General features: G+C 44.8%; 2 protein-coding genes across 4 annotated transcripts in view; one reads left to right on the forward strand and one right to left on the reverse strand.

Annotated features, from left to right (window-relative positions):
* The window catches only part of CSTF3 (cleavage stimulation factor subunit 3), a 47,929-nt gene extending 43,423 nt beyond the window's left edge, over positions 1-4,506 (forward strand). Inside the window, exons 17-21 of the mRNA XM_053981150.1 lie at positions 326-521; positions 1,998-2,151; positions 2,540-2,634; positions 2,768-2,828; positions 3,794-4,506. Coding sequence (XP_053837125.1) covers positions 326-521; positions 1,998-2,151; positions 2,540-2,634; positions 2,768-2,828; positions 3,794-3,996 — 709 coding nt within the window. The 3' untranslated portion in view covers positions 3,997-4,506. The remainder of the gene's footprint in view (positions 1-325; positions 522-1,997; positions 2,152-2,539; positions 2,635-2,767; positions 2,829-3,793) is intronic.
* Positions 4,504-20,255, reverse strand: TCP11L1 (t-complex 11 like 1). Of its 3 annotated transcripts, XM_053981153.1 has the most exons (11): positions 19,098-19,120; positions 17,065-17,236; positions 15,695-15,860; positions 13,438-13,570; positions 12,087-12,207; positions 11,208-11,428; positions 10,029-10,165; positions 9,421-9,608; positions 8,921-9,102; positions 8,164-8,336; positions 4,504-7,942 (listed from the first exon to the last, which is right to left on the reverse strand). In XM_053981153.1, the coding sequence occupies exons 3-11, from the start codon at positions 15,846-15,848 to the stop codon at positions 7,707-7,709; spliced, it is 1,545 nt and encodes a 514-aa protein (XP_053837128.1). In that variant the 5' UTR covers positions 15,849-15,860; positions 17,065-17,236; positions 19,098-19,120; the 3' UTR covers positions 4,504-7,706. The 3 variants fall into 3 exon arrangements, with proteins under 3 accessions (XP_053837128.1, XP_053837130.1, XP_053837129.1); XM_053981155.1 differs by lacking the exons at positions 17,065-17,236; positions 19,098-19,120 and adding an exon at positions 19,571-20,255; XM_053981154.1 differs by lacking the exon at positions 17,065-17,236 and having other exon boundaries at positions 19,098-19,172.
* Positions 20,256-20,701: the final 446 nt, after the last annotated feature.

Consider the following 20,701-nt stretch of genomic DNA (forward strand, 5'->3'; position numbering starts at 1 on the left):
TCAACAGCAGAGTGAAGCTGTGTGCACAGGCTGAGCAGAGTGTTTGATAAAAGCTCACCTCAAATGCTGAAGTCCTTGACACCAGAAATCCTTCCCTTTCTGTATCAAATTCCTGTGCAGTCCACCAGACTGAAAGCTCTTAGAGAAATACAGAAGGCACTGGGAGGGTAATGCCTATTTTAGATGCACCTAAAGTAAATAACAGAAATGGCCCTGCACTCCCAGATGGCTTCCCCTGGGTCTGTCCTCTTGTGGGTTTTTAATTGGGTTGTGCTCAGGAATCCCTCCTCCTTCAGTAACTCTCAGTGTCCTTGTTGTGTTCCAGGGAAATCTGGGCTCGGTTTTTAGCCTTTGAAAGTAACATTGGGGATCTGGCCAGCATCCTGAAAGTGGAAAAACGGAGGTTTACAGCCTTCAAGGAAGAATATGAGGGCAAAGAAACAGCTCTGCTGGTGGACAGGTACAAGTTCATGGATCTGTACCCCTGCTCTGCCAGCGAGCTGAAGGCCCTTGGTTATAAGGTAAGAGGGTAAGAACACGTCAGTTCAATGTTGTTCTTTTCAGTCCTAGGAATCTTGGGCAATTCCTTGTTTAGAATTTGCCTTACAGTCCTTCCCTTTGCTAGAAAAGCAGGTAAAACAGGCCTCTTCCTCCTCCTCCTGGTCTCATTGGGCAGCAAAGTGCCAGGGGTCAAGGGCAGAAAGGAGCCAGGACCATCAGTAACAGCTGCAACTTTGGGTATTCCTGGTTACCTCTTGTCTTCCCATGGAAAGGTTGATGTGTTAATGCCATCACCATGCAGCTACAGGCCTCCAGTTCACATCTGAGCTCCTCCAAAAACCAGAATTCTGTGGGAAATTTGTCATCTGTATGAAATATGGCTGGCTGTCCTTCTGCTCTGAGGTGTCAAAGCTCCCCTGACTTCACTGGGAACTGCATCAAACTCCCCATGCTGCAGTCCCAATGTTTGTTGGGAATGGCTGAGGAAAGCTCCTGACAGGGATCAGTGGTTGCCTCTTTTTTCAGTTGTTTCTTGGGGCTAAAGTGCCTTGGTGCTGCCATGTGGAGTTCAAAATCTAGGCCAGACCCCTGTATCTGGTGGTCTCCTGTTTTGTTTCTTACCACATGCATTTTTACTATTTCTGTAATTTTGGAGAATCATTAGAACGGAACAAGATGTTGGTTTGCATTTTTTAAGGCTGCCAGAGAAGCAGAAACAGCTGATTACCATTTGCATGGACAGGAAGAGAACCCTCAATCCATGCCTCTAAAACAGTGCCTCAACTTCCACTTACTTCTGATACAGAAAAATAATTTATGAAAAATACAGATGCCATCAAAGTTAACAAAGCAGCTGAATTGTTGACCATCACAGAGCTGTAAAATAATCTCATAGGTGGAAATCAGATTCACACTGAGCCACTGAATACTTTTCTTTGAATGCAGTGGGGGCAAAGTTATTTTGAAGTTAGATGTGAGCTTACAAACGAGTACATTTTGCTAAGTGCATGCAGGGCAGTGTGTACCTAAGATGGTGCAGCCCTGGGGCTGATTCCTGCTGCTTGGAACATGCCAAAACATAATCCTGTTTGAACTGATGCTTTGCATGCCTGCTGACTGCCTTATGCTTTACTTCTTTTCCAGCTAAAGCAATCTAGGGAGTGAAATGAGGGAGAAATGATAGTTGTGAAGGCCTAGTGGTCTGCACCTGTTCACCTAAATCCTCTTAACCTAAAAAAGGAGCCGCTCGAAAATGACAAACACACATTGAGTAACAGAAACAAGTGTTTCCATTCCATTCCATTGGGTCGCTGTAGGATTAAAATCTTTAATGAAACCATGCAAGTTTTGCCCAGATGGTCTGGTAAGAGGCCATGTGAAATGAGAATGAAGACAAAGTGAGAATAAGCGACTGGTGCAGAGCGAGGTTTTGTTCTGCAGTTGAAGCAAGCAATGTGATCCTGCCAAGTTCAGCACTCTCTAATTGGCTTTCACAGGATGTCTCCCGTGCCAAGCTAGCAGCAATAATTCCAGACCCTGTGGTTGCACCTTCCATCGTGCCTGTCCTCAAGGATGAAGTAGACAGGAAACCTGAATATCCCAAACCAGACACCCAGCAGATGATTCCATTTCAGCCAAGACACTTAGCACGTAAGTCAGGCTTTGGGAAGGGGTTGTGTTTCACCTGTGGCGAGTTAGGAACCTGGCTGTTCAGCCAGCCTAATCAGAGGCTTTCCTCCTCCTCAGTCACCTAAACCTGTATTTAAGTCTTAGGCTGTCATTTCACTGGCTTGCTAAAGGCATATGTGTTTTAATTAATGCCAAGGTCACATGGAAATAAGTACAAGGAGTTTGGGGTCTGGTAAATGGTAATAAGCTGTTACACACATCACAGAGCAGATGGCTGAGTGAACAGTATGGAATTAGTAGAGGCAAAAGGGACAGGGTACTAATTATTTGTACCAAATAACAACGCAGTGCAAAAGCAGCTCTGGTCCAGCTGTCTTGCATTGGCTTCACCCAGCTTTTCTCCCCACAGCTCCAGGTTTACATCCTGTCCCGGGCGGGGTATTTCCTGTTCCACCAGCAGCTGTAGTTCTCATGAAGCTCCTGCCACCTCCTATTTGTTTTCAGGTTTGTTTTAAAGAACTCTGAACATTTCAGAAAGCTGTGGAAGACATTCTGTCATGACAGAACCACAGTGTGTATCACTCTATTAAAAATAACCTTCCAAACTTTTTTTTTTTCCCCTTTGGTAACAAATCAGGGTCCCTTTGTTCAAGTGGATGAGCTCATGGAGATATTCAGAAGATGCAAACTGCCAGACAGTAAGTTACTTGTCCTCTCTGGAGGCCGTGCTAGGGCTGCATGAGACTTGGGTTTACATATGGATATTGCTGTCTAAAACCCAGACCTCATTTACAGATTGTAATTAGTGTTTAAGAGCAGAGGAGACTGTGCTGGAATCTGCATAGAGATGTTTGCACTTTTACCTGGAGGGAGGCAACAAAAAGTCAAAAAACTGCAAATCACCAGCTGCTCTTTAATATGTTGGTGGTATCAGCTTAAAGAAAGGAATTAAGATTTTGAGAATACCCTTTAAAGGCAGCATTTCCAGCAGCATTGCAGCTGTAACATGAAATTACAAATTGGCAGCATGGTGAGGGATAACTCTGAGTGCGCATTTTGCAGTGCCTGGGCACAAGCTGCAGGCTGTGCTTTCTAAGCTCCTGCAAAGAAGGCAAGGAGAGTTCTGGAACAGAGGAACAGCACAGATCCTACAGCAGATGATAATATGCTACTCTTCACCCTCCTTGTTAGTTTAAGGGAAAAAATTACAGAGAAAGAAATGTAGAATTTGATTTCTTTGAGTGAAACTAAAATATCTATTTAAATTATACAGGGTATTTTTTGAGGCTTCCTCTGTTGAGAAGCAGAAGCTGACTTGCTCTGCAGCCTTTCTGGTGAATCATGAACTAGTTACCCTGATTCCCAAAGGCCTTCCTGTTTTATTGCAGCTCTCAAATGACCTCAATTCCTGTGTAAAGGGAGGGCTCGAGCTGGAGCAGCAGCCTTTCCTTTCTAATTCACCACAGCTCGGAGTTTCAGACAGCCGAGGCTTAACATTCTTAGAACAGGGCAGGAGAAGCGTCTCATGTTGCACAAGTGTCCCCAGGGTGTCTGTGGGTGTCCCTGCTGGGGTGCTGGTCTCTGGGTGTCCCTGCTGGGGTGCTGGTTGCTGGCCAGGGGTCTGACTTTCCCCCCCTGAGTGGCTCTGTGTCTGTCTCTGAAGCTGTTGACGAAGCCGTACGGATAATCACGGGCGGCCTGCCTGAAATAGCTGTGGAAGGCAATGGACCTGTGGAAAACAACACCATTCTCAACAAGGCTGTGAAGAGATCACATGAGGATTCTGATGACGATGAGGAGAAAGGATCTGTAGTTCCCCCTGTACATGACATTTACAGAGCACGACAGCAAAAGAGAATCCGGTGAAACAAGTTTGGAGTTCTGCTGTGACAGACAAAGACTTGCATTGAATCAGTCTCTTAAAAGTCAAGCATTGAAAAGGGACAGCTGCAAACAAAAAAATCCTTGAACATGGTTTTGTTACTGTGGTGCCTCTTCTCCCATATGGTTCTTGATCTGAAAACAGCCCGAACAACCTTAGAATGTGCTCTGAACAAAACTCGGTTTTCAAAACCAAAAGTGCAAAATGTCAAAACTGTATTTTGTTCTTCGAGGGTGTACACATCTACCACTTGAACTCTTGTGGGTTTTCAACAGTTTTATTTTAAAAACTGGATGGCTTATACTTGTGAAGCATTTTTAATTCACATTTTCTGGAAAAAAGTTGTTCTCAGTTTGTTCATGTAGTGTCCTGCCTTATTGTTCGTTTTTATTTATGGCAGAATGTAAGGAATCTGTTTTGTAGTTGAAAATTTAAAAAAATAAAACAACAACAAAAGACCATTCCTTTAAAATAAAAGAATATCCATAACATCATGCCTCATTCTGGTTTTATTCAAACACAACAAGGTACTTCTTAAATATTACTCAGCCACTTCAAAAGCAATGCTAATTATACCATCACAGGAAATTGATCAGAGCATACATATTAGAATAGAGCTTGCTTTCCATTTTCTAGAGGATACAGCACACTTTGGCTTGTAATTCCAGGACTGTTTGAAGAAGACAGCATTGTAAGACTAACTCAGTTCAGCGTGGGTAGTCCAGGAGCACTGGCTCACACAGCCTGGTCCTGGATACCTGCACTGCTCTTCCATGTAATGTACAAAGCTAAATGTTAATAATCAGCACTTGTTATCTTCAAACAAGCTAAAGAAACACTATGTGAGCTTTCCAAATAGTTTCTATGCTACTCCAACTTTTAACTTGGAATTGGCTGTGATAAGATTGACTCTGATAAGATCCTAAGAACCCCTTGGACTACAGGACAGTCAGAGCCTGGGGCAAATGAAAGCCATTCCCACCCCAGCACAGCTGCCTCAGCCAGGGCTCCTCTCTGCCAGGGCAAGGGTGAAGCAGCACCTGCACATGGAGATGGGGCTGGCCTCGTCCTGGAACGTCCTCCTTGCTTTGCCACTCAGTTGCAGCTCCCTGTTTCTTTTAGACAGGATGTAGAGGAACTGCTTGTCAAACACTCTCGTTAAAAAGAACAACCTGGGAGAATCATTACCTTGCACTTGTGGGAATTTATTGCAGTTCCTTTAGATCTTTCCTGTTGAAAGGCCCCCAGCACCTGTGCCAGGAGCATTTGTTCCTTCTGTGTGGGCCCTGGAGGTGAGAGTGGAGCCACAGGTGAGTACTGCACTCTGTTCCCTCATTCTAGGATCTTTCTGCTGCATGAAGGCTTAGGATCAAACCCATCCTGTGAGGAGAGCTGGGATTCCCTGTGTGGGCCCTGTGAGCACTACAATCACCTGTGGCAGCACAGTCCCTGTTGCCATGTCAGGAGCAGGCACTCCTGGGCCCTGACCCCTGAATCCCAGCCCTGGGAACAGCCATCTCCTCAGGATTTTATCCACTGCTAAAGCAGTGCCCTGCACTCTGCCATCAGTCACACACCTTTCAAGGGCTTTTCAGGTACCTGGCTCACCATGACATCCCTCCCCACACCCTCGAGCTCGTCCTGAACCTCATCTAACTCTGTCTCTAAAGGCAGCTCCTAGGCATGGCTGAACCATAAAACAGCAGCAGCAATTTCTAACTTGTGCAGCTCTCATTTAAGAAAACTGGACACAGCTGTGCCTTGGTTATCTCTCCTGGTGCCAATTCCAGCAGTGATGGCTCTGGTAGCTCCTTCAGCACAGGTGAGGGAGTTGGTGCAGCTGCAGAGCTTTAGGCTGTGATGTGAGGCAGAGCCTGCTCTAATAGCAAAGCCCAGCAAGCTGAGGCAGCAGCCTTGAAGACCTCTGTAGAATCCTTTGCTGATCCAAACAAACAATGAAATAGACCCTACTCAGAACCCTTTTATTCTGGCTAACCAACCTCATTTTTTGAGTTCTCAAAGAAGGATTCAAAGACAGACATTCATTTGGCCAAGAGAAAAATCACTTATCTGAGCTGATGAACTCTCACAGGGTTTTGCTGGGTTTTTCCCTTGGGGAAGGGGCTTTGTAATGAACAAGAAAAGATTTGGTTTAAAGTTGCATAGGCTAATATAAAAAAATAAGGTCTTATTTCTTCCATCCCCCTCCAAAGTTGGTGCAGTTTTATCCACACTGACATTCAAAGGAAACTGGAAAGGGAAGCATTAACAGTGGATCATAATCAAGTGCTTCTGCAAGGTCTGTTTGGCTGATTCCTAAATTAACCTGCCTGGCAATTGGCAATACAAGGGCCCTTCATTTATTTATTTCATGTACCTTGGTTTTTTTTTTTAAAGACAGCACGTTCTGGTTTGGACTGCCTCATACTTGGGCCACATACTGTGTGTAACTACAAACTTTGCTTTCATAAAACCATCAAATATTGATTACTGTAATACACAGTTGTGCTCAACCAGAGGAAAATTTCACTTACCTCCCAGCTGAGCCTGAGATTGCAATGTAAGATCACTGGGCTCTTCTCCTCTATACAACATGTAGCTTATTAAATTCAAGACCTACAAATATTCTAAGTTTCAAGAACACATCTAGAAAGTGAAAAAAAATCTACTAAAATATTCCCTGTATAGTCAAACTAACATCAAACCATTCACCTCTCACAGTACATTAAAATTACTTATACAGCCCACCATGCTCTGCACATATTTTTGAAGACATGATTGAATATGCAACCATCCCCTGTTGTAGTTTTTAAAAAAGCCCAAAATTTCCAACCTAAAGTTTCACACACTTTAAATCCACCTTCTGCAAATGAGATTTTACTTTAGAATTAGTATTTCACCTAAAAAGGAGTAAATTACTAGCAAAAAAAAAAATTTAAGAAATGCCACTTTTATCAAAACGTTTTAGCTCTGCCCTTTCTGAAATCTTTACAAGATATAAATACAGCTGCAATCTATAAGATTGCCACCTCTGGGAGTACTGTACATAGCAGAGGACAGTTACCCAATAACCAGAAGAATTGCTACAAAAATAGATGATGTTTTGTAACATCTGCAGGTAAACAGCAAAAAAATGCTATTAAAAATGCAGTAAAATACAGAAAAAACTAGTAAGCCTACCATACTCACCATAATGTTACAGTAAAGTGCTGCTTGGCTTGGTGTTTTGTCTGGTAAAGTTCTTCTTTAGAATTTTAGCTTTGTTAATTCTTTAAAATAAGATTTTTTTAAAAAACCAAATCACCCCTTCTGGGAAGAACCATTGCTAATCAGCTCTAGATAAATTAAACTAAGTTCACTGTAAATTAAGAGTTAAATGCCCTGAAATGAGCCACTTAAATACAACGTTTGGTTCTTAAACCTGCCCTACCTATCACCAGCTCAAAAATCTAAAAATTGCCACCAGAAAACACCCATGATATCCCTTTCCCTAGGCTGCATAATTATATTAGAAATGCATCTCTCATCTTTTACCTCAGAACCCTTTCTGCATCTCCTGTGCTTCCCTCACCAGTCAGCACTCGTGGGTTAAAAGGAACCAGTATTTACACGGAAAGCTGTTTTCCTAGACAAATATTGGTACAAGTTTTATTTAATAGCTGACAATACTGTATTGGTAGCACACAGACTGGTTTTATGATTCTTCTGACTTCCCTACAATTTGGGATTCTTCCTTAGTCACTATTTTGCCAAGGACTGCATCATAGTAAGGGCTGAAGACCATTCTGTTGTAGTTGACAAGACGAACGTACTTGGCAGCAATCTCCTCCAGCTCCCTCTGAATAGGGCCTAATCCTCCAGGAATGGCAGGCAATGATTTCTGGTGACTGGATGCAAGATAATTCTCCAGAAACTTTTGAATTCGAGAATCTGGAAAAAAAGGGGTTTGGTTTGTTTTCAAAACAGACGGTGAATTAGAGACAGCGTAACCTCATGTAAAAATGCAATGAGCCTGAATGTGGTCAGCAAGCTGGAAAGACAACATGAAAACAACATGGAAACAATGTGGGAACAACAGGGAAAGAGGAGCCCTGCACATCCCCCAGCCCCAGTTCCACAGACAGGGAGAGCAGAGCACTCTGCAGACCTACCTATGAGCTTGCAGATGGAGTTCCCCGGGCTGGCCACTGCCTGGATCTGTCCCTTGAGCACAGCCTCCCTCTCAGCTGAGAACGGGGTAAAGCCATGCTGGGAAAGGCAGCTGTTCACTTCAGCACACACCTTCTCACCCACAGTGGCCAGGGATTCCTTCAGGTTAAAGGAGCTAGAAAACATGAGGTACAGCATAACTGTATTAGTTACTCACTGTTTTCCCACTTTCTAAAAATAAACCATTCAATTAGAGTTGCCTTACTTATCAAATGTAGTGGAAAAAGCATAGATCTAAAGCAAGGAAGTAGGAGAACACTCAAGACTTCAAGCCTGAACAATCCACACACAGAAGAGCTGACTTTCTGCCTGAGGACAGCTCTGACTAAAGCAAAACCCACAGGTGTAGAGCAATCACTAAATCAGCAGGCAGCTCACTGTGCCACACTCAGGTTTTTGGGGAGCCTGGCCCAAGCTCTGAGCAGGGGCAGCTGCTGGCACCCTCCTGTGCCAGCCTGGCACCGTGAAAAACAAACTCCGAAAAGAGCAGCTTGTACAAACCATGAAAGAGCAGAGCAAGAAAAGACAGCTCTGTGTGAGTTAACTGAAGAAAAACCATCAGCCTGGGCTCACAGAAAGCCCTCATCATCTCCTCTGCATTTCCTGCAGCCCCCAGCCTTAAAGTGGCTTAAGCTGATCATTTCCCAGGGTGACAAGAGAGCTCCACCTGCCCCTGAGAGCAGGACGTGCTGTACTCACGGGAGGTGCATTCCCGTCAGCAGCACCCTGACGATGCTTTTGATTCTCTCGGCGAATCCAGGCACATCGATGAGAGCTGGGCCTGCTGCACTGAACGTGACCAGCAGCACTGTCCCCACCACCAGGAGCTGCTCCAGCTCCAGCTGCATCTCCAGGAAGCGTGTCTGGTCCATGAGCAGCGTCTGCAAGGAGGGAGGGAGCCAGCACAGCAGGGAGTCAGTCTGCAGGGCTGGGAGGGGACACTGGGGTGCAGCAGCAAAGGCACAGGGAACAGCAGCCAGCGACAGGAGCACAATGAAATCATTGGCTCCTCTTTCCCAGCCAAGCAGGTTCCAGCACTGAAAGACAAGCACCTGTTAGAGCTGCCCCATCTCCCAACCAAAGATCAGTGGTTTAGATCTGTATGCGTTGCCAGGCTACAAATCCAAACAGCCTCTGCTGTGTCCTGGGAATAGAGGAGTGGAACAAGCACAGAACCAATTTTTCTGTTAAATACCTACTTCTGGAAAAGGCCTGTTCACATGATCCCACTTCAGAAGCTTCAGATAGGCCTGATTTTGTACAGCAATGAAGGCAGAAGCCCCACCAGTGGCACCATCACTACAGTGGGGAGGCAACATTTCATGTCCCAGCTTTGCAAGATCATCTGCTGCTTCTTGCAACCACTTGGTGACAAGGTCTAAAGAATCTGGAAGAGCGGGGAAAAAAAACTTGTTAGGAAAATTCCTTTTCACAGCTAGGTTTTTCCACCAATAATTTCCAAACAATCCCATTAGTTACTATGACTAATGCCCATGATATCAGGTATGACATGCATTTCATTTATTGCATCAAGCAGAACACCTAAAACAAAACCACACAGCTACAGGAAATCAGAGGTGAGATGATGCTAGGTAACCATGCCCTACACTGTACTGAAATTAAAGTGAATGTACCAAGGGCAGAACTATTGTTCTGGCAGATTTTTTTCTAACCACAGTTTTGGGGCACAAGCTGTCATTTACCACAGAACTTATAAAAATATCTGAGTTCTTTTCATGATCTACAAGCAAAGACACGCAGTTTACTGGGAGGTCAGGGGGGAAGAAAGAAAGGAACAAAGTCATACTTGGCTGTTTCTCAAGAAACTCCTGAAACTTCTTTCTTTCATATTCAGCAGACTGCTGCATTAATTTTGGCCTAATACTACTGACAGCGAAGTTTGCCATATCCATTTTCATTAGGTCTAATACAGAGAAAATTGCTCTAAACAAACAAACAGAAAAAGTTATTCAAGGCTGCAGATGTTTCAGAGGTGCTGTTTACAAGATTTATTACAGGTTGTCTAAAGAAAGAGCAAAAACATGCATGGGAAACAGTAACAGCTTAACAACTTCAGAGCATGAGACAGAGAAAGCTGGAGCAAGCATGTACATGCATGCATGTGCCTCTTCCAAGTGGGAAACAAATCTTGCTCTCCTGTAAAAAAGCCTCCATGGAATTAACTTCACTAGCTCCATAGATTTTATCTCCCAGGATGTGCAGTATTGTATATGAAAAGACATCTGGCTTTCCAAGCTTGCATGCCATGGCTGTTGGCAGCCTGGAAAGCCAACCTCAGTGGGAAGTGAATAATCAGACCCGAGGGGCAAAAAAGAAAAAACAGACAAACAAACACCAAAATAAAACACCTTAATTTCAAAGCAACCTAATTCCTGCTGGCAATATTTCTGCCAAGTCAATCCTGAACTCCTGGAAGCTTTTCAAATTAGAAAACAGCAAGGTTAATGAAGCTTCTCCCAGCTACTGAGACCTTGAGCTGTTCCACTGTGAACATGGTGGCAAAGCAGAAGCCTGGATGCTCCCAGATGTGGAACACACACTCCCTTTAGAACTGACAGGGAATTACACAGGGACTGGGGTAAAGAGAGCTCAGACTGGGAGGAAAGGACAAACTGGTGGGAAACCAGCAATGCTTTTCTCCAAACCCTTGTGTGCTTTTTTCACCTTCTGCTGTTGACATTCAATTCTGATAGAAACTGACTATTCATCTGCTACCTTGCAGCTTATTTGCATTTGACATTTAAGCAAATGTCCTTCAGCAACATGCAGGAGCCAGACAAATACTCCAACTCACCAGATCAGAGATGGTCCTTGTTAATGACTCCTGGAGCATCTCTCCCCTTCACACCCACAGCTACATCCTTTTCCCTAACACTCTTTTCTTTCTAGGAGTTCCAAGTTGCCCCCTCCACTTCTAAAATTATTTAAGAGACTCTGAACATGACTAATAAATACATTTCAGTACCTGAAAAGAGGAACTATTTCATTAATATCTTTCAGTTTCTTAATGTCTTCATCTCGAGCTGGAGCACAGAGAGTCCCCATCATCCCAATAACAAATTTGACCAACTTAGAAATGTCAAGGGCCCCATTCTCTGCCTCCTGTTTTATCAAATCCAGGTCAAGAACTTCTGTAATCTGGCTTCTCAGTCTAGTATGACCAGGCAACAAGAAAGACAGAAGACTCTGAAATGGAAAGTTAACAGTGCATTAGTTCTACATCAAAGACTACAAGGATCCAAACAGAATTATAGAATCTTAGAATGGTTTGGGTGAGGAGAGATCTTAAAGATCACCTGATTCCAAACCCATGCCACAGGCAGGGTCACCTCCCACTAAACTAGTTTGCTTAATGCCCCATCCAACCCAGCCTTGAACACTACCAGGGATACTTATCTACACAACTAAATAATTAAATTTATCTTTTTTTTTTTTTTTTAAACCAACCAGCCACCAACTCCAAGTTTTTCACCTCACACTGCGTGATACTGAAGTTACTAAGTGGTAAATCCTCTGTGGCACAGATCATAATTCAGACTTGTGCTTGGTTTCATCAGCCCAGTGTTGCAGCATCTCACTGATTCCATAACTAAATACCAGTGCCATAACATGAAGGAAGCTTGGAATTATGGAACTGGTATTCCTTACCTGTTAATCACCTTACATGGTTTTGCATTTGGTTTTATATTCAAATTTCTCCTCTAGGATTATACAGCTTGTGTATGTTCACAGTGATACAGCAATGAAAAAGAGCAAGAGGGTTTTTTATGAAAAGCCAAACTCCAACCACTTTTGCTCATTCATATCAAATTCAATCATTTCCCTGCATATCACATCATCTTACCTCTTTAATTTCTCCCAATAGCTTAATTGCATGATCATATGTCGGGGGGTCTTCCTTTAGCTGAGCTTCCAGACAATCCCAGAAAGCTTTATGCACAATATCTCTGACTTTCTTCTCTAAGCTGTGAATAAACATGTTAAAAAGAATGATACTGGTCTCTGCACCACCTTACAAAGACAACCTGCAGCTCCTGAAGCACAGCATGTGATAATATGAATATCATGCAATAGTGACTATATGATCCATCATTTAAAGTTACTCAGAAAAGCAAGAAAAACTGGACACAGGATTTGGAATGGTTTATGTCCTAATACAAGGTTACACACCAGCAAAGGTGGCTACAAAGTAAAATCCTTCAAAGTATTTATCACATGCTACATCTAGAAAACTGGACCAAAACAAAAATGGCAAAAATTACATTTTGTCTTCAAAAGACCAGTATTTATGTTCCTTTTAAAGGCCCCACTTAGTAAAATCACTTCCACTACATAAAATTCAGTAGCAAACCTAACAGAAATTAAGTAACTTCCCTGACACTAAATCTTCTGTTTCACTACATAAGTATTGCACCTACTCTAAGGGCCCAGATCAGTTTGTATACAAAAAATAAATGAATTCCACTGCTTCAGTAGCAATTCCTAATTCAAAATACTGACAGTTCCTGTTCACACCAGGTGTAACTTCAACACTGTGTAACTTCAACAGTGGCCCCAATGGGGACCAAGTTCCCTCCATTAAATATGCACCCCCTTCCCCAGATCAAGCCAGGAGGCTGTGAGCCACACCTCACTGTGTGTGTGAGAGAGAGGAACAGAGGATGAAGCTTCCTCTGCTCCCCCTCTCCCCTCTCAGCAGGGCACACAATTACTGCAGACACACACAGAGAAGGAAAGGCTTCGAACTTGAAAGGGGCAAGGACTAACCTAATAAAACACAGCAATCTCTTCCCAAAATATCCCTGAAGAAACAGAGAGGAAAAGCTAAAATAATCAGTTTCCTCTTACTCCCACAGGCAATGAAAGCTTAAAAATTGCTAAAAGCACTACTACATCTGCAGCCAGACTGGGGTACTGCTGCAGCCTCTGAGTCCTGGGACAAGGGGACACAACAGGAACCACAGCACTCTGGGGTTTGCACCACACATCTCCAATTAATCCAAGAGGTTCTCCTTTCTCACACACACATATCTGGGAAGCAGAACTACACACTTACCACCTTCTTCTTATATTCTTTCCCACCTCCTCCCAGGCACTGCCAGACAAGGCACCAGCCAGAGCCTTTACCTGAACCCCCAGAGCTGCTCTGCAGCTCTACAAACACAATTTTATTTAGCATTTGGCACCAACCTTACCTGTGTTCTGGCAATTCAGCTGGTTTTATCTGGAAGTCTCCATTCACCACAATTTCATGTGCCAGTGCCATGTTGGTGACTCCCTTTGCTGTCTCCATGAGCTCTTCTATGGACACAGGCCGAGAGGGACTGGCTGCAACACCAATTACACTGTCAGACAGCTCTCAACAGAAGCCTGCAGAAAGAGTCTTTTGGACCCTTTCCACCTTATTAATAGTACACAGGGTCAAATGACAGCATCAGCTGAAGATTCTTCTCCTTTCTTTCCCTTCCTTTCCCATCTGGTGGATGACACAGGTTTGGAGTATCTCAAAAAACCAAGGAGTGGATCCCAGTTGATATTCTGGGCTCAGTAGCCAATTGCTTCTATCAAAGCTCTTTTAAAAACCATCTCCAAACAGCCCCCACACAAACCAATACTTCTTTAGGATGGCTTAATAGCACCTTGGCATCTTTCTCCACTCTGTAGGAAGAAATAATTACAAAGAGCAGCATTTTCACCATACCACTTCCACAAGTATTGTGCAGATATTGCCATTTCAGTTTTACATGTTTCAAGGAAGTGATTTCATCATTAAAGCAGTCAACAAACAATCACCATCACTGTTAAGCAGCAGCACACCAGTAGCTAATTATTCTCACTACTTGCAATGCAAATGGCACTCCTCCAAACTCCTTTTTTTTTTTCCCCCAGAGGCCATCACCCAAACAACAGAGGACAGCAGCAGCTTAAGAGCTCTTCCCCTGGCAGGCATTTGGGACTGACCAGGATGGGCCAGCAGCCTCACACTGGGCCCTAGGTTAGTGACAGGGTTGGTGCCCTGATGGATCCATTCCATTCTCTAGTTCATTCACTTCAGCTACAGTCCAGGCACAGGAGCAACACTAATCCCAAAAGTGAAAGACACCAAGCAGGGATCTTCATAGGCTGGGCTCCCTGAGAAATGTTTCAGGCAAGCTCTGACCATCTCATTTGATAATCCATGTTGATTGGACTTAAGTAATTACACAGAAAAGGTCTTTCAAAATTAAGTGTCCACCACTTGTCTGCCATGCAGAGCTCTTCTGAGTTCATACAGTTGGAGTCCAATGTGTTTTTCATTAATATCTTGCTCTTTTCGTGCAGCCCTCCTAAATCCTTATTTCCTTCTGCTTGGAGCTTAACCTTGCAGAGTGACTCTGGGAACACAGCAAGGATTGATATTCTGAGAAGAAGCAGCAGACAGCAAAGTTCACAGTGCTCTTGTCAGAGTGCCAAATGACTTCTCTCCAGCACTGGGGGCTCTAAGAGCTAAGACCTTTCACTGGCCAAAGATTGCTCCTAAATCACATCATTCTCATACCTGCTCCCTTACACAAAGGCAGGGCTGCTTGAGACCAAACCACCTCTTTGTAGTGCAGTGCCAGACTGTGCCATGCTTTTTACTTCCATGTGTTCAGAGCCTCTCTCCATACAAACACCCATTTCCTACCAGGCAACCAGCAAGGCATGGGAACAGAAACTCCCTCAGAACACCTCCTCTGAGCAACACGACACTGAACACAACCAAAAAAAATAAAAAAAGAATGCAACAAACAAAGTGTTACTCCCTACAGAAATTTAGAACCCTGAGCAATTCTGCTCCTTTGAATTGAATCCCTGGAGCCAGAAAACTTCCCCTTGGTTTTATCTACAGATTTGCCAGAAATATTGGCTCCCATTTTGCATCCGGACCTTCATGTTAAAAGCAGAATGGCAAAGAAAAATATGCCTTAGGAAAAATATGCAGTCCTGCTTATATGGAAGTAGTATTAGGATTAAACATACAGCTTTCCATCTATCTTGTGAGGGGGCTGACAGGACATCCCTTTGCTGATAACAGCCTTTTCTGCCCTGCAGTAGGAACAGGGGCTGCAGCAATGCAGAAGGTTCAGCTGATAAGGCAAACAGCAGAGTCAGTTTAGCTGAACACACTGGGGTGGTGTTCATCCATTCCAAGAGCACAAACACACCAGGATATTTAGGATACATGGGGCTCAGAGCAACGTGGTCATTGTGTACAATTAAGAAAATGTGCATACTGTGTGTACAATTAGGAAAATAAAAAGAAAACAGGGAGAAAAAGAGTTTCAAGGCATAACATCAAGAGTCACACTGTATATAATTGCAAGACACTCAAACTTGCACAGAATGCTATGAAACACCAGGATTGCCTCCAACAACAATTACAGAATTAGCTATTTTTTTTACTGTATTTCATAAAGCAGTTTTGCTTACACTTTGGTGTATCATCTCTGTGTGACCCTGGAGCACTCTGTCGTATTCTTTTTCGGACAGACTGATCCGAGTTCTCCAAGTTCTCCTCCTCATCATCCTCCAAACCACTCAACTTTTCTTCACTTGAATTTAGCTTGTCAGGATTCTGAGACATTTTCAGTCGGTTCTTTACAAAAAGAAAAAATATGAAAAAGGGAATGAATAAGCATTTTCTGACATGACTGAGGGGGTAAACAACACCAGGAGTCCTCTTGATTAAGAAAAAAAAAATTAAGAATGAAAGAATTCTTATGAGGAGTTATATGATGTCATCCCCATAATGGCAGGGGACCTGGATTCAGTGACTCACTTCCCATCTTCCACAAAATGGGATGCTTTCAACACAGCTAGCATTTATTTAGTCTGCAGTCCTAGTCAGTTCTCAAAAATCTCAAACTGTTCCCTTGCCATGATGATACAGATGAGAGAAAAAGATGCTGTTTTCGTTCCTAGCACTGCTTTTAAGAGAACAACGAAAAACACCTTCAGAACAAGGTCACAAATATGTTTTACAAAAGATTATGAGAGATTTCCTTACTAGACAGCAATAAATCTTCCTGAACATAACATATTCCTGAACTATGGTCTGCCCCAACTTAAAAACTTCCCTCTGAGCCACCCAGAAGCATTAAGAAGCAGCAAAAGAACTGGAGAGAAATGAATATAAAATTCTATTCCCATATTTTCATTACATTCAAGAGACCTGATTTATGCATAAAATATCACAGCTGTTTGGGTTTTTTTAATTAAGACGTAAAGAACAATTACAGTAATTAAAATCCTGGTTTATTAGACATTACATATTAAAGGATATAAATATCACATTGCAGATACCTGCAGGGTACCCACAATCACACTGAAAAAATTACCAGTAGAAAACCAAGTCTCATTTGGTTCCTTATCTTCACTTATTTCATTCTCAGACTTCCTTATCAAGAATGTAATTTCTACATCCGCCATTGAGAACTATCACACAGGAAGCTGCTGCTCAGGCTTTAATTGTACAGAGATCTCTTTGAGAGCATATGATGTCTCTAAATTAAATAACTTAGATGTTCTGTGAAGTGGGAGCCCAGAAGAGTCTGCTTTCAAAAATAAAAGAAAGCTCCTGGAAAAACAACAACTTCCTCTTTCCCCTAGTATCCCACCATCCCCACTTTCACATTTTAAAATAAACCAAGTTCTCAGCATGAGAGGCACCTCACAGCCACTGAGAGAAAATACAGCATCAAAAGCTACACTGAAGGGGGTGCAGCAGAAGCAAGCAACAGTGCAGAAATATAAAATGCAGCACTGAGATTTATTTTCATACAACAGCTGTAATAACTAACCCTGCTCCACCAGTGCTTAAATTGATTGCACAGTGTGATTCCTCAGGACAGCTGGAAAGCTCAGGGCATGTAAGGAACAGTTCTGCTCTACAGCAATGACTCAGGATCATCATCTTGCTCGATGCGTGAGAGACAACAGCATGCAACACTTGCCCACAGCACTGTGTCATTTCTATTTTAGAAGAGAAAACAGCATGAAAAGCTTGGGATGAATAACACAGGAGAACACCCTTGGCACACAGGCATCAGCAAAGGTACTGTCAGACCCACTCCACCTCTAGATGGAGGATAAGGAGCTCTGTTAATAAAGGGGCTGTTCACAGACAAGAGCACAGCAACCACTGCAATATAAAATATAAAATAGGACTGGTTAAAAAGAGAGAGAGAAACCTGTTGTTCAATTTGGCTAGGATAAAAGCATTATCACAAAGGTTTCCACACTCATTCCAGACTAGATGGTTGTTCTTCCTATCCATTCTCTTCCACCAAGCATCCTCCTGAAGTCCAATCTGAACCACAAAGATGACTCAACCAAGCCCCACTGAAGTCTTTAATGCACACAACAATTCCTAGTGCCTTGCAATCTCTCACTGCACTTTATCCTCACTGCCCTGAGAAAAGCAGAGAAATATAATAAACCTCACTTAGACAGGGGAAACTGAGGTTTGAGTTCAGCTGCTTGAGGACTCACAGAAGATAAATGACAGGGACAAGATCATCAGTCTGATGATTCCTAGCCCCAGCTTTGCCCAGCAGGCCATGATTCCTACCACGCAGACTACACCCTAAAGGGTTGCCTTCCAAAAAATGACAGCTCAAGAGCTACAGTCTCAAACCCAGCCCAAGTTTCATTTCATTACCATTTGTTTTAGGAAAATCCTATTTCAGCTATGGAGGGCAGGTATTAGAATTCCTGGGCCTTTCTACCAAATGACTGTTCAGCAGATGAGGTAAACAAGCACACTTGTTGGTTTAGTTGTTTAGTTTGCAATAGTCTGCTCTTTTCTGATGGATTACTGCTATTATTGCCAGAACACATCTAGAACATATCCTCTTTCCACTGGGTAAATAAGCTTGACAATACCTCTTCCAGAAGCATGATCATCATCCCTCCTTTCACAGAAACAATTACAACTCTTAATAGAGCAAAGTCTACTTCTTGGCACTTTCCTCGCATTTATTTTTAATGAGAGCAGAAACGCAAGAGGAAAACGCAACAGAACTAAAATCTAAACAAAACATTTTCCACAGCTTCTCTTCATTACAGGTCCTCAAACGACGTGATGCGCACCAGCCCGAAATAAACTGTGCTGCCCTGGAGCACACACAAAGCCAGCACGAAATAAACTTCCCTGTGCTGCCCTGGAGCACACACACAAAGCCAGCACGAAATAAACTTCCCTGTGCTGCCCTGGAGCACACACAAGGCTGGAGCAGCAGCTCCTGGCTCCCAGCGCTGTCCCACGTCTGGGACAGCCCTGGCGGCTGCCCTGAGCTCCGGCCGACACTCCAGGCTGCCTTTCCGCAGGCGCCGCCCCAGCGCTGAACTCTGCTCTTCCCCCTGTTCACCTGCCGCACCACGACCTGCTTTCCCTTGTAACCCGCCAGCAGGCAAGCCGCAGCCTGTCCCCCGTCCCGATTAGAAGGGATGCTGTGAAATTCCGCTGTTTCCTCCGCCGCCTGTGCCGTGTGAGGCCCTGCCAGGTCCATCACTACCAGGAGCTCACATGGCACCGTCCCCGTCCCCACTGGCCCGGCAGCAGCGCCGCCGCTCCGGCCACATTTTCCCTTCGCAAGGCCCGGGAGCTCCGGGGTTCATCAATGGGCTAAGGGGGAGAACGAGCCCGGGGGGCCGTGGGTTGCTGGGCCGAACGCGGAAGCGGGGGAGCTGCGCCGCTGAGCCCGCCCGGGCCCGGAGCCGCCGCTGAGCCCGCTCGGCGCTGCGGGGCCCGGGCCCTGCCCGCCGCCCCCGGCCCCGCCGCCACCGCCGCCCTCCGCCCCGGGCCGCCCCCGGCCGGGCCGCCCCGCCTTACCGCCCTCGGAGCAGCCGCCGCGGCCGCCGGCTCGGACGGGCCCGGCCCCTCCTGCGGCCGCGGAGCGGGGCTGGGCCGGCGCCGCAGCCCCAGCGCTGGGCGGGCCGCGGCGGCTCCGGGGCGGGGCGAGGGCCGCGCCGGGCCCGGGCTCGCCCCGCTGAGGGGCCGCTGTCCCGGTACCGGGGGCGCGAACGGCGCTGGGGCAGCCGGGCCGGGAGCGGGTCCCGGCCCCAGCCCGAGCGCCCCGCAGCCCGCGGCCGGACATCGATGGATAGATCGGGGTCTGCCCCACCACACAACGCTGGTGCGGATCGACCCCCCACAGCAACCAGGGAACGCCTGGATCGCCCTTGCTGTCCTTAGGCACCTTATACAGGTCACAGCGTGACCGCCGGTTCCTCCAAAGAAGTACTCATATTCCCTAAATCACCCTAAAAAGAGGAAGGAGCGTGCTGACCCTGCCTTGTGCCCACCTTCGAGCGCCCCGGGCCGCTTTTCCGTAGCCCGACACAAAGCTGGCACCAGGGCCGGCCCGGTGACTCGCAGGGCAGGGGATGCGGGGCTCGGGACTCGCACTGCAGCAGGCGATGCCCGCAGGCTGCAGCTCGTTTCCAAGAGAGGAATCTCACCCTCCTAACCGAGGTGTTGCAGCAGGCAGGAGGTGGAAAGGGAAAATAGTTCTGCTGAAGAGCAAACCAAGCCGACACCACCGCTAACTTAGGAATATCCACCCCCACATTTTAAAGTATGAGCTAAGACAATTTTTCTGAGGAAGTGCATTCATAATAAAAACCTTTCTGCTAAAACTAAGAACTATAACTACTATAAAGGCTTATGCTTCCCTGCTAGTTTTCAGGAACTGGTTATTTTTAGAAGTCCTTTCTAATTAACTAGAAGAAGCTTTTTACATTTTTGTCTTCCATCCCCCATCAGGACACAGTAAAACATTGTCCTGTTGCACACCAAGTCCCTTGGGCTCCTTTTCAGAGAAACACTCTGGCCCCTGGCAGCAGACACTGGTATTCACTGAAGCATTAGTTAGCGAGACATGAGAGTCTGACACAGGATTGTGCTTTTTAAGAACAGCTCACCACGTGTGACTGTAACAGTTATTACTATTTTGTTGTTGTCATAATTAAATTAGCTTTTGCTCCTAAATAAAAGAACAGAGCTCAACGCTTTAAATGGAACAAAATTTGGTTGGTATTTTTTTTTTTCAACAGCAGCTGTAATGAAGTTTTGGTGATATCATTCCAAAGATAACTCCACAAGAGTCAAAATTAGATGTCTGATCATGTTATATCTATATAAATATATATGATTGCAGTTGCCTGAGTTGCAAATCTTGGTATTTCCACTACAGACCAGACATGAATAAGAAATGCCACAAGAAAAGCCAAAGGCCCTTTGTTTGCTCCAGCATTTTTGTAATTACGGCTGGTGCCATCAGTACGAGCTACAGACAGAGCAAAACCCTGCAGGGACAAAGATAACCAGCCACTAACAGTACATCCTGTGGCAACCAAAGCCAGACTGACTCCAAAATCCAGACTGCCTTCACCACCCCAGGAGAGCCAATTCCTCAGTATGGTGCCATTGGAGCT

The sequence above is a fragment of the Vidua macroura genome, chromosome 6, assembly GCF_024509145.1.
Source record: "Vidua macroura isolate BioBank_ID:100142 chromosome 6, ASM2450914v1, whole genome shotgun sequence".
In the NCBI taxonomy this organism is placed as follows: Eukaryota; Metazoa; Chordata; class Aves; order Passeriformes; family Viduidae; genus Vidua; species Vidua macroura.

Bases quoted from the DNA above. Each gene is read 5' to 3' on its own strand.
- TCP11L1 (XM_053981155.1), bottom strand. From the start codon at position 15,848: ATGTCTCAGAATCCTGACAAGCTAAATTCAAGTGAAGAAAAGTTGAGT. The intron at 13,571-15,694 runs GTAAGCAAAACT...TTGGTGTTGCAG, and splicing joins CAGAGATGATACACCAAAGT to CCAGTCCCTCTCGGCCTGTG. The intron at 7,943-8,163 runs GTAGGTCTGCAG...CTTTTTTTCCAG, and splicing joins CTCCATCTGCAAGCTCATAG to ATTCTCGAATTCAAAAGTTT.